Raw genomic sequence first — 13440 nt, forward strand, 5'->3', positions numbered from 1 at the left:
TACATATTTTAAAAGTATAGAAATCAGCTTTCATTTCCTCCATCTTAAATATCTTAATTTACATGCATCTCATATATAAGATTATCTCAATTACTTATACTAGAATTTAAAACAAAAATAAAATAGAAATTGGACCAACCCAAGATAAATTGTAAAAGTCCATGTGGTAAAATTTACATATCTGATACAGTCTTAATAAAGTCTGATAAACTAAAAGGTCTAGGAATCCAAAGATTTGGACATGAGTCCAGGTTTATTTATTCCTATTGTAACTGGTGAACTGTATCTTCTCAGAATATCCGGCTTCTTACCGGTAAAAGTTAGCATGATCATCTCTCCTACCTACTTTATTGGGCTACTTTCTGATAGACTGAGATATATAAATACTGGGATATTTTCTTTCTTTGATGAAAAAAAGGCAGTTATTTGCACATTGTGAAGTACTCTTAGTGTGTCTTAGTGTGTCATTATTATTCCAATAGCATCACAATTAAAAGCAGTTTGGAAGCAAAGAATAAGAGAATCCGGCCAGACTGCTAGGAAATGGAGCAACAAGGAGGTGATGACCGAACAGTGAAGAGCCAGCACACCTGCTCAAGTGAGCTTTAGATTTTTACATGATCCCATGTAGGTTCTTTTTCCTCCGAAAGTGAATTCTTCAATTTCAAACTGAAGGATGTGGACTGGATAAGTTAGGGTGACTGTGGACATACAGTGTTTTAACACAACAGAGCTATAGTATAAAAAGGGTCACAGAACCCTTTTCTAGCAAGAAGTTAGTATGAAAGGCAGTCTTGGAAGAACAGTGTGTTTAGGGGAAAAAATAAACTACAAGTCACTGACCATCCAATAATCAGGTGTGGCTGCTCCACGTACACCAAGCCCAGGTCCCAATTCCAGCGGCTCAGGTTTTGGGATGGACAAATGTGAGAAAACATTTCCTTGGATAACAGCATGTCTGTAGTTTTGCCTTATTTGCACTATTATTGCACAGGAGACTGAATTTTCTCAGGGACTCAGGCTTCTACAAGTTAGAACTATTGCTGACAATTCAGGAAACGGTTTCACAATACCCAACGGCAGTGAGAACGGAGCCGGGGTAGGGGAGTGCTGGGTTGCAGTGGGGGCGGCCTATGGCTTTAGAGACGGCAGCAAGCTAGTATAAGCAATGGCTACAAAAGGCTTATTTAGTTGTAAAGAGCTAAAATACTTCATAAAAATTCCACCTGAGTAAGCAGAGAAGGCTGCCCGGGGACTGCAGGGCAGAACCTCCCTGAGGGCCCGCTGACCCTGTGCCTCAGCTGCAGAGGTGAACGGGAAGCTCGCACACAGCCCCCAGCTCTGCCTGCGACCGCGAGCGAAAGGGCAGTAGGGACAGGCTCTTCGTGGAGACAAAATGCAGATGGGAATCCTAAAGGAAATCCTGACCTGTGCATAAACAAGACTTTAAAAGTAAACACCCCTAATTAAACATTTAATTTGTCTTATATAGAGTTAAAAACCTGAAGTGGGGAAGACATTTGTTGATAAGAAATTAAAATTCATCACATAAATAAGTTTCAAACCAAGCGTTCTATTAACAAGTCATAGGTTCCCATTTAGTATCTTCACACACGGTGACCTGAAACAAAGCCGCTGAGAACCGTGGGCAGCAGCTGACACGTCCACTGCCCAAGCAGCCTAGTGAGAGCACTTTTCCTACCCATCTGCAACGGACAAGCTGTTTCCTTTCACAAAGATACAAATCACCCCTCTGCTTACCTAGTAACTGAACCGCCAGGCTTGTTTGCTGTATCCAGGATACTCCTCTACCTATTTTAAAACTCTGTTCTCTTGTTAAGCCTTTTGTTAACGCTGTCCAGTGAATGAGTATATACAACGGACCATAATTCTGTTCATAAAAGCCGACTGACTTTCCGGGTCTAAACACTTAAAGATCATGTAGACATGTTTACTGTAGACACCGGGGAAAGAGGCCCTCGATAGTGGCTTGTCTCAGAGCAAAAGTGAGGCAGACCCTGATTTAAAAACTCCCTCATTTGGTGGTGCATCTATTATCCTGGACTGTGTTTCTCACAGATAAAATTAAGGAATAAGACAGTTCAGCTGATTAAATCAAAAGTCTATTCTGAAATTCACTGAAATCTCTAGAAAAGATAGCCAAAAGGTCTTTTATTTTTACTTCTGATTCTTCCTAGCTTGTTGCCAAATTCTTTAAAGTATGTATTCAGTTATGAAGAGTTTAGCACTGGAAACAGAATGAAGTACTTGGCAAATTAGGTGAAGTTAATTTTTTATTGGTCACTTTATTGTCTTCTCTGCTGACATTATGTATTCATATTCGATGTCTACAAAGTCATCTAGTGTAACATTAAAAACAGACAGCTGTGTCTCAAGGCCTCATCTGCACATTCCACCAATGTACTTACTGAATTCATTCCACTGAACAGGTCTCCTGATCCTACATGAGCTGTGTGTACAAAGTTTGTTGGTTCTCCAATCATACTTCGGTCAATCCGACGACGCCTTTTCTAAAATATGAGAACAAAGAAAATGATATTACCAAAAAACGTATTCTGATGGATATACATACTATTGATGAATGACTGTTTAATAATATAACAAATTTGCCCAGGAGCCCTGGCTGGTGTGGCTCAGTTGGTTGGAGCATCACCTTATACTGGAAAGGTCGTGGGTTCAATTCCTGGTTGAGGTGTGTAAGGGAAGCAACTGATCAATGTTTCTCACATCAATGGTCCTCGGGTAAGGATTAAAAAAAAAATTGCATAGGACACAAAAATACCTGAATCTTGGAATACCCCAACTACTTCAAATGACTGGTAAAGCAAAAACATAGGTTATTATTTAGAACTTTAAAAAGATGATTTGGTCTAGCTCGGCCATTGCCACATTAATATTAATAAACATTTAAGTTTTATTCTATTTTTTTAAAAGTGAGACACCTATAAAATTATCACTAACCACTGTTAGCAAATACATTGCGATTTGAGTACAATATTCTATATTGTACTCATTCTGAGTACAACTTTTCAGTGATGTTGAAACAGTCCAAGTTTTCCACAGCTCGATTCATCTCTTTCAACAGTATCCTCCTGAAATTGCAGTTTGCCTCAAAACTAAGGCAAGTTATGCATGAACTTGTTGGGTTGGGTTGCCTTTGAACATATTTTATGTCTGTATCCCCTAAAATGTTGGTAGGATCTGACAGATCCTAAATACGTATCACAACAGACCCAGGTGACAGGTTCTCAGGATTCGCAGGTGAGTTTCACAAAACCACAAAAGCAGAAAGTTCATGCATTAATTTTAGAAGCCAGTATGCACCATTTACTGTCCTCTCGCTTTTGTTGCTGCATATCAGATTCCCAAGATGGCGTCTGCTGACTGCACTTTTCCCAAAGCCTTCCTGATGTGCATGGCCACCTGGCTCGGCCCGAGGCAACTTCTCAAAGAACAAGACCTACTCCGGCCACAGGCTCTGACCGTCCCGTGCACTGTGAACACACAGCAGCATTTCCTCCGGAAGCGTGTCTGGAGCTTAGCCCACATCTCCATGTTCAGGGGTTTTTCTAAACGTTGAGTCACTGCAGGAAGATGCTGGGAGAGAAGTCACCCTGTTGCGCTTGGGCCACCACCCATCTCACCCTGAAATGTTTCTTGAAAGAATTAATGAGTGGATATGATGGTGAACTGACACGCTTGTGAAAGAGCAGTATTAAAATAACATTCTCTATTGGGTCACAGGCAAAGTCTCTCCAAGTTCAAGAAGATTGAAATCATGTCAGGCATCTTCTCAGACCACAATAGCATAATATTAGAAATAAACTACAATAAAAACAATAAAAAAATGCAAACACTTGAAAGCTGAATAGCATGCTATTAAACAATGATTGGGTGACCGAAGAGATCAAAGAAGAAATTAAAATAACATTCTCAATACTGAGGATGTTCAAAAGCAGATGACTAAACACTGATTCAAGAGACTACTCTCACACGGAAAGGCAAAGGACAGAAGACTTCAACTTGCACCATAATGATTACGGTAGGAAATTAATTTATGAACCTGAAGTAGTATTTTAAACTTGACCTTTACTGAGTTGAGAGAGACCTTTCCTTTAGTGTTGGAAGGTTGTTCATGCCCTCTAATCACACCCTGACTTTAAGGTATAAAGCGGGAGCTTCCAGTCCTTCCTTCCCAAAGGTTAGAAGGAGCACAGCTGTTAAAGCAGGGCAAGGATCAAATTGGTTTTAAAAGGCTCAGTTGGCTGAGCGTCATCCCATATACCAGGAGGTGCCTCGTTTGATTCCTGGTCAGGGCACATGCCCAGGTTTGGGCTCGATCCCTAACAGGAGGCGGCCAATTGATGCTCTCTTGTCGATGTGTCTATCTCTCCCTCTTCCTTCCTCTCTCGGGAATCAGTAAAAACATATTTCTTTTATAAAAGGCTGCTCCATGACAGTTACAGGTGGGCAGCAGGTTGGAGGGGCCAAAGAAGTTATAATGTTGGTGAAAAAGATTAGATTCAACTAATAGCAGAGATGAAGGAGGTGGACAGAGCCAAGAGATGGTCAGTGGATAAAACTGACAGCACTCGGCTGTTGCTGGACCTGGGACCGGGAGGAAGGGTGGGGCAGGAGCCGCAGTCTCAGATCTGAGGAGCACGTGCAGCCTGTTAGGTCATCCTGGGAGAGGACCAGGCTCTAAGAAGATGAAAGGCTCAGTCCCAGACACCCTGAATTTCAGGGGCCAGTGAGGCACCCGGAGGGCCAGTGGATACATGGAAACAATTCTGCAAAAGGCTAACCTGGAGGGGAGGATCCGAGAGTCACAGCGTAAAAACGCTGCCAGTCAATGGCTGCCTAGGCTGCGCACAGAGGCGCCCATGCAAGGCTGGGCAGAGGAAAACAAGCCATCACAGAAGCCAAAAGGAACGTCCTGAAGCGAGGAGGAAAATCAGGTGCGTCTTCTGGAAAGTGTCACGGGGGAGGAGGAGAAGGCAACCTCAGTGCACGCGGTGTCGGTGGAGTAAGAGGAATGGAGACAGCACAGGGGGCCAGGGAGTGTCTGGGAGGTGGGGAGATGCAGAGATCAAACAGACATCGGAGAGAAGTCTGACTGACGGACAGACGGGACGTGGGAGCTGAAGAGAGAAGAGGAAATGAGGTCAGATTGAACGTTTTCCTTGAAGATGACAAATACTTGATTATGCTTAATTTCTGATGAGGTTGATCCAGCAAAAGAGAAGAGAGGTTGAAGGTAAAGAAAAGGTGAGCAGCATTCTAAGGTGACAGAGAAGGCTGAAAGGATGGGACCCGGACAGGCCGAGGTGTTCCCTAGAACATTCCCAATGAATCAAAAATCTAGGTATTTTACATAAAGCATTTTAAAATACAAATACTATTTTCCAGGCACATGAGACACTTAGAATGGCACACTTTTCTCGGTGTGGTGTGTTAAGAAGACAAGAGGCAAGATTTAAATCATGGGCAAAGGAGGGGAATTCCAGAGTCGGCCTCCGCAGAGAAAAACAGGAAGTGGCGCGCTCCGCTGTCATCTGTGCTAACTGCTGGCAGGAGCAGCACCCCCGACTTTCCTGGAAACACACTTTATTCTTTATAGGGAACTTTATTAAGAATGTCAACTGTCTAATTCTTGCCATCCTTAAAATGTTAACTCTTATTCTGCATAAGGTCAAGAACTAGAGCGACACAAAAATGAACAGTTGTGTTAGGGTGGAGGGGGTTAGGGAAAATGTCCCTTCCTGTGACATTTCTACATAAGTACTTGCCATCACAGTGAAATCATTAGTAAAGATAATGAATTAATAATTTGGAGTAGATGCAAGGAGAGGGATTAAAAAGATAAGTGCCCCTATGTGAACAGACCAACTATAGAAGCACACTTCTGGGACAATGGGGAAATTAAAAAACTGACTGGATATTAGGTGATAATAAGGATCTATTTGTTTGAAATATATTTTTATTGATTTCAGAGAGGAAGGAAAAGGGAGATAGAAACATCAATGATGAGAATCACTGATTGGTTGCCTCCTGCATGCCCCCTACTGGGATGTGCCCGCAACCCAGGCATGTGCCCTTGGCCGGAATCGAACCTGGGAAAAAACTGAACCCGGGACCCTTCAGTCTGCAGGCCGACGCTCTATCCACTGAACCAAACCAGCTGGGGCAATAAGGACTATTTTAAATTTACTTTGGGGTATGGTAATAATACCATAGTTATCTTCAGCAATAAAAATAAATGCCTACTGATATATATACTACAGCATGAATGAATCTCAAAATAATTATACTGAATCAAATTGCACAAAGGTACATTTAAAGAAAATGTCAACGAGTATATGGTGACAGAAAGCACATCAGTGGCTACGTGGGGAAGTGCATAGGAGACGAGGAAGAGACGGATTACAAAGATACCTGAAAACTTGGAGGTGGATGGCTATGCCCACTATCTCGATTGTGGTGGTGGCTTCAAGAACACATCTGCCAACTTACCAAACTGTACACTTTAAATATGTGCCATTTATTATATGTCAGTCATGCCTCATTAAAGCTGTTTAAATCTTAGAGACACACACACTGAAATGTGTTTAACGTGATCTATTTTAAATTCCCTAATTGGGGGGGGGGGGCAGTAATGGATGAAACAAGATGGCCCCATCGATTACTGTTGAAGCTCATGCTACACACATTTGGGTGGGAGAGGGGGCGCTTCTTCTCCCTCTGTGTTTGGGTGTATTTGCTAATTTTCCTAAAAGAAGTTTCTTCACAGACCTGTTAACTCCTTTAGTTTCCTGCTCTTACAATTTCATGTCCTAGTTCCATCAGAACTTAATCATTTTCTCCTCATTCTTTCTAATGCCTGACAATTCTAAAATCATTCCCTACCCACTTCCTGCTCTCCTCCCAAAACTATTAGAAGGTATACTTTAAGTTTTAAAAAATATACTGCAGAGCAACCAATAATCATACAGCTAGCTACAATATCAATTTGGTTTATGTATTCATTCATGCGCCCACATTACAAGTTCCTTCTTTGAAAATGAAACAACCCGCCCCACATACATACACACAGAAATGTCTTAAACAGTACAGTCCAGTGACAAGGGGTTCCGTGCCTCCAGAGGTCCCACTCCATTTCTCCCTCAGCTCTGCCCTTGCCCTCCCCGTGTGAACTTGGTCTTGGGCTGCTAGCAGCAGCATTGCTGCCGCAAGTATAGGCCTTACACCTTTGTGCAATGACACACAGAGGGATGGCTCTTTATTGAAAACAAGGCAAATTTCCCCTGCGGTCTCCATAGAACTTCCTCTGGCATCCGAGTCCTATGCCCAGTCTTTAACCAACTCCTCTCACCCACAGGATGTCTTACTTGGGCCAAGCTCTTGAACCCAATCATTGTACAAGGAGAGGAGACTCCCATGGCTGGCACAGAGCCTAATCAGGGATCACCATGAGCACAGGGGTCCTCTTCTCAAACCTTGTGGCTCCTATGCAATGGGAAGGGGGAGGGGGTAGCGCAGAATGGATGCTGTGGTTACAATAATCAAGGCAACTATGTTATTTAAAAATTACTAGGCAAACATTTTTAAAACTTGGAATGTGAAATTCAGAGAAAGGAGTATTCTGTGGCTATTCTTCTAAAAGCTCCTTCTCTGGTTCCCTATTAATTTATCTGCCCTTTTTTTTTAAATCTTGCCCTAGAGGCCTGGTGCACAAAATTGGTACATGGGGGCTGGAGGGTGGGGTGGTGGTGGTGGTGTCCCTCAGCCCAGCCTGCACCCTCTCACAATCCGGGACCCCTTGGGGGACATCCCTCTCACAATCCGGGACTGCTGGCTCCTAAACTGCTTGCCTGCCTGCCTGCCTAATTGCCCCTAACTGTTCGCCTGCCTGATTGCCCCAAATCCCTCTGCCTGCCTGCCTGATCGCCCCTAACTGCCTCTGCCTGCCTGATCACCCCTAACTGCTCGCTTGCCTGCCTCATTGCCCCTAACCGCTTGCCTGCCTGACACCCCTAACCGCCTCTGCCTGGGCCCCTGCGGCTTCTTCCGGAAGGTCTTTCGGCTGTCTGGGCTAATTAGCATATTATGCTTTTATTATTATAGATTCTCCAGCATTTCCTAGGTCCCTTTTCTTCCCTCTTCCATGTGTTCATTTTATCAACTCTATGCTGATGATTAGTAAATCTCTTCTCTCTTTCCTGGGTTTAGACTACATACATATTCAACTGCTTACCATACACCACCATAGAGGATACTCAAATTTCCTATGTCCAAAACTGAATGCATAATCTTACTTCTGTATAACCCTCTACCTCCTCTTCATTCTCTATTTTGGTAAACACTTCTGCCAGTACTTCAAGCCATGTTTGAGGACTATCCCTCTACCTCCTGCCTCGGACTAGGACATCAAATCAGCATCTGTGGATGCTAACCTTTACCGCCCCATCGCTGCCACAACCTTTGTCAAGTCCCTATCACCGTGCATCTTGGTCACTGCAGTTGTCCCCTAACTTAACTGCTTTCACCTTTACAACCTTCTGCCTCCTCCCAATATTCTTCACTGTTACCTAAATGTACCTTTCTAAAGTACAAAATGCCACACAGTCTATGAAGTTTTGTTAATCACGCCTACCTCATCTTTTACTACTTCCTTCCCTGCACTCTGGGTTTTCATCTGCTACTTGCAGTTCCCTAAATATGCTCTCACTTCTCTGCCCTCTGCCTGGAGGATTCTTTCCTGCTCCTTAACCTGACTCAGGCCTTCCTTCTCTACACCCTCTAGTCTGGGCTTAGGTCAGCCGTGGGCAAACTACAGCCTGCGGGCCGGATCCGGCATGGCCTTGACCAGAATCAAACCCAGGACCTCTCAGTCCACAGGCCAACGCTCTATCCACTGAGCCAAACCGGTTTTGGCTACCGTACCCTTTTATGTAATGATGTTTACTTCGAATTTATATTAGTTCACACAAACACTCCATCCATGCTTTTGTTCAGGCCCTCCGGTCCGGTTTAAGAACCCATTGTGGCCCTCGAGTCAAAGTTTGCCCACCCCTGGCTTAGGTGTTCCTTCTCTGTGCTCCCAGAGCACCTGTAGTCCCCTCTACCAAAGTAAAAGTTGCACCTTTCACCAAATTCAAACGGTCCACTGGATGGAAGGTATGCTCCTATACAGACGTACAAAATGTGAACCCACCGGGGCCAGCACCATACATGGCCACAGCAATTCATCAACATACTTTTTTTGAGTAAATCAACTTATGAATGTATAAACATTACATTCACATCGTTTTTAGGACTTAATTTTTCAAACACTTTTTTGGTAGCAATATATAGTCCACTTCCCTCACATTTGTAGAATAATGATCAAGTACAGCTTCTAGAAAAAACAGTGATTGCCTAATCACTTACAAGTTAAAACTTCCTCTAAAGTTATTCTCTGGGCAGCTTAGTGTGCAAACACATGAAGAGCACAGGGTAATGGGATAGTACATCCTGAAGTAATCCTAGAAACTGACAGAGTGAATGAAGAAAGTGCCTGCCACCTAGGGGAGGGACAAAAAGCTGGAACTTTCAGGCCACAAGACTTCAGAAGATAATGAACCTTTCCAGGATACCCACTCATACTGATCTCCCGCTCTGAGAACAGTAACGATTCTCCTCTGGCTTCCAGAGCCCTGTGCACTCACTGGGATGCCAGCAGGGTCCTCATGTAAAAGGGCTTCTATAAGGAGCCATTTCTATAAAAGATGAGAGCCACCTTAGATCACCACAGAGCAATCAAAACACCCAACTAGAGTTACAAGCAGTTAATTATCTAAGTCAAACTCCATAAAGACAAGATATTTCCTGCTGGAAATATTTAAAAATAGGTGGGTTGCTGATAATGCATTTAAAACTCAATTCTAAGTGCAGTGCTTTAGAATTTAGTAGGTTAACTAACCTCTCTCCAGGTAGTATAAATTTTGAATCTGGTCACAGATGAGAAGTTTGCAGGAGGCCCCCACATTTGTTTCTAAAAGAAATAGCTAAGCAAGATATAGTGATCTTTTCAAGGGCAAAATTGCTAAAAGCAAAACAGAAGGAACTAGCTGTTCTCCTCTCAGTGAGAAACCTAAAGCAACACAGGGTGTTCTTTTTCTCCTTCTATTTCAAGTTAGCATCTGGTTTAAGTCACATATTACAAGTATGAAAACTGAAGTACAAAATAAGTTTAAAAAAACTCATCTGATATAGCTTTTTAAAGAACTGATGATACAGATTTCAAAGCTTTTGAGTGTTAAAGGCTCTATGACTGGGAGATTTCTGCCGCCACCGGTCCACCTGGTGTTGTTTCTGTGCATGGCACGTGTATGCATGCTACAACAGCTAGCTTGTAAGGGGCTGGTGAAACACCTTGCATACTGCACAAGGAAAGCCTCATGGAATACGATGCCCTACATTTATTTTAGTTCCAGGAGACCTATATTGGACTCCGACCTCTTGCACTACAAGATGATAAATTTGTGTTGTTTTAAAGCCACTAAGCTTGTGATAATCTGTTTCAGCAGCAACAGAACACCAATGTACCTAAAAAGATCACACTACTTGCCAAGGTCCCACAATGACTATAACAGGTCTGAGTCTTTCTTGTCCACTATTTGTTCCTTCACACCACTGTACTGACAAGTTACTCTAAAATAAACATCTTTGTATATCAAAAAAAGGTCATACAATTCCCCCAAAACATTTACTATGTAAAATAAAGAAAAATAAAATTGTTCCTAATTAAGCCGAGCAGTGTTTTATAATTTCCTTTCTTGTACTGTTTTGTGTTGAATTGCTTCTTTTTGTTTGCTTAACTTAATATGAAACATTAATTGTTCCAACACTGTCCGCAAACACGTTGCAGTACAACTGGTTAGATAGCTGATTAGTTCAAAGAGTCTGAATTTTCACTCATGCTCTGGGTAAATTTTTTTTTAAATAGATATTTTATTAATTTTACAGAGATGGAGAGAGTTAGTTAGAAACATCGATGAGAGAAACATTGATCAGCTGCCTCCTGCACGCCCCCTACTGGGGATGTGCCCACAATCAAGGTACATGCCCTTGATGGGAATCAAACCTGGGACCCTTCAGTCCCCAGGCTCTATCCACTGAGCGAAACCAGTCAGGGCTGGGTAAATTTTTTTTCATTCAACAGAGGCCTTTAACCAAGAAATTCTTGTGTTGTCCCTGTATTGTTACTTTGATAATTTATTCTCCTCAAATGTCTCTGTTCTCTCCTGTGGAATTCTAATTGGGCAGATTTTGAACTCCTGGATTGATCACCTAATTTTTTTTTTAACTTTTCCCTTGTACTTTCTATATCTCAATTTGTTTCACTTTCTGGAAGATTTCTTTACTTTCCAGCCCTTCTACTGGACTTCTTCATTTCAGCTATTCTATCATTTCTGAACACTGTCCTCCTGATTTGTTCTCTTTCCTTTACATTCACATTGTTTTTGTTTAATGAGTCCAATATCTTAATCATCTGAGGAATATTCATGTTGTTTTTAGTTCTTTTCCAACCCGTTACCATGCATTTCCTCCAAGTTCTTTTACTCAGTTCATTTATTTTAGCTGCCTTGATACCTGGCTGTAACAGGGAAATTCGCAGTCTCTCTGGCTCCATCTTGTTCAAGCCTGTGTGGGTCCCATGGCCTTCAGGCAAACAGGGCCTGCTTTGTCTTGCATGTAGACATGTTAATTACTAGAGGAATTCCAAAAACAGCCCCTCCCATTTCCCCTTCCCTTGACATAAAAGAAGCCTGAACTCGTCTTAAGATGAATCTGAGGTACCATTACGCTCCCCTCTTCTCAGCTGGGATCTCATCGGTCAATAAACTTTCCTTACTTCAAATTCTGACGTCTGAGTTTTGGACTTTTGAAGCATCTGGCACACAGACTTTGGATTGGTAACATGGTGATCATGAACTGTCCAATGAGGCTTCCATGTGTGCATCCAGCATGCTAAATGGTGGGTTCAATGAAAGGCAATAAGGTGGCAAGCTGACTTTTTCCTTGGGGAGGCCACAACTGCAGATATGACCGGGTCTTTTATGTAGAATCTAGAGAAGGAATTGGCTGAAGGCCAATCTGAGGGAATAGACCCTGGCTGAAAGCACTCTAAGAGTAAGGTGGTTTAAAAATGCTGGCTTGCTTTTTGTCAGTATCCCCTCTTCAGGCAATTAGGTTGTTGATGCATTTAGTAAATATTCTACCATCCATTTTAAAAAGCATCTCTCTTCCAGGGTTATCTCCTCTCTCCATTCTCTTTTCCTTTGTGGGCTTTATCTTTTTATACATTTTATTGTTTACAAGTTTTACTCTTTTATTTTACATGCAATAAACCTTAATATTTCAAAAAAATGACCTTAAATGTGTTACATGCAATAAACATTAATATATCAAGAAAAACAATTTTAAATGTTACAGCAATAGACACCAATTATTCAAGAAAAATCATCTTATATATAATACTACATACAATAAACTAATACTTCAAGAATAAAAGGATTTTAAGTATAATAATATTACTAAAACTGTACTAACATAGTATGATATCACAAAAGCTGTAGGAAATATTAAAAATCTGCAAATAACAGGATTACTTCTATGATATTCTAGTATATATTTTCCCCCCCTCTGGCTCTATTTCTCCTAATCAGTTTATGTTGTTCATTATACTCCACAAATGAGTAAGATCATATAATTATTTTTCTCCAACTGGGTTATTTCACTTAGCATGATGCTTTTAAAGTCTATTTTGTCAGATGTGAGTATTGCAACTCCAGCTTTTTAAAAAAATATATATTTTATTGATTTTTTTACAGAGAGGAAGGGAGAGTGATAGAGAGCTAGAAACATCGATGAGAGAGAAACATCGATCAGCTGCCTCCTGCACACTCCCCACTGGGGATGTGCCCGCAACCAAGGTACATGCCCTTGACCGGACTCAAACCTGGGACCCTTGAGTCCCCAGGCTGATGCTCCATTTACTGAGCCAAATCGATTAGGGCGCAACACCAGCTTTTTTTCTTTTCTATTTGCATGGAAATTTTTTTTCCATCCCTTCACTTTCATCCTGTCTTTTGTTTTGAGATGGGTCTCTTGTAACCAGCATATAGTTGGGTCATGTTTTTGTATCCATTCAGCTACCCTACACCTTTTGATTGGAGTATTTAATCCATTTACATTTAGGGTTATTGAGAGGTACTTATTTATAGCCATTTTAATTCGGTTTGGCTAGGTTTCTCTGTTTCTTCTTCTCAGCAATCCCTTACAGCAATCCTTTTAGCATTTCTTGTAATGCTGGCTTGGTGGTGATGAACTCCTTTAGCCTCTTTTTGTCTAGGAAGCTCTTTATTTGACTGTCTC

At 41.8% G+C, this 13440-nt stretch overlaps 1 protein-coding gene across 1 annotated transcript in view; it reads right to left on the minus strand.

The window, feature by feature from the left end:
• Positions 1-13440, minus strand: part of CDC42SE2 (CDC42 small effector 2) — a 54045-nt gene that overhangs the window by 4571 nt on the left and 36034 nt on the right. Inside the window, exon 3 of the mRNA XM_006759170.2 lies at positions 2430-2531. Coding sequence (XP_006759233.1) covers positions 2430-2531 — 102 coding nt within the window. The remainder of the gene's footprint in view (positions 1-2429; positions 2532-13440) is intronic.

The sequence above is a fragment of the Myotis davidii genome, unplaced genomic scaffold (assembly GCF_000327345.1).
Source record: "Myotis davidii unplaced genomic scaffold, ASM32734v1 scaffold456, whole genome shotgun sequence".
In the NCBI taxonomy this organism is placed as follows: Eukaryota; Metazoa; Chordata; class Mammalia; order Chiroptera; family Vespertilionidae; genus Myotis; species Myotis davidii.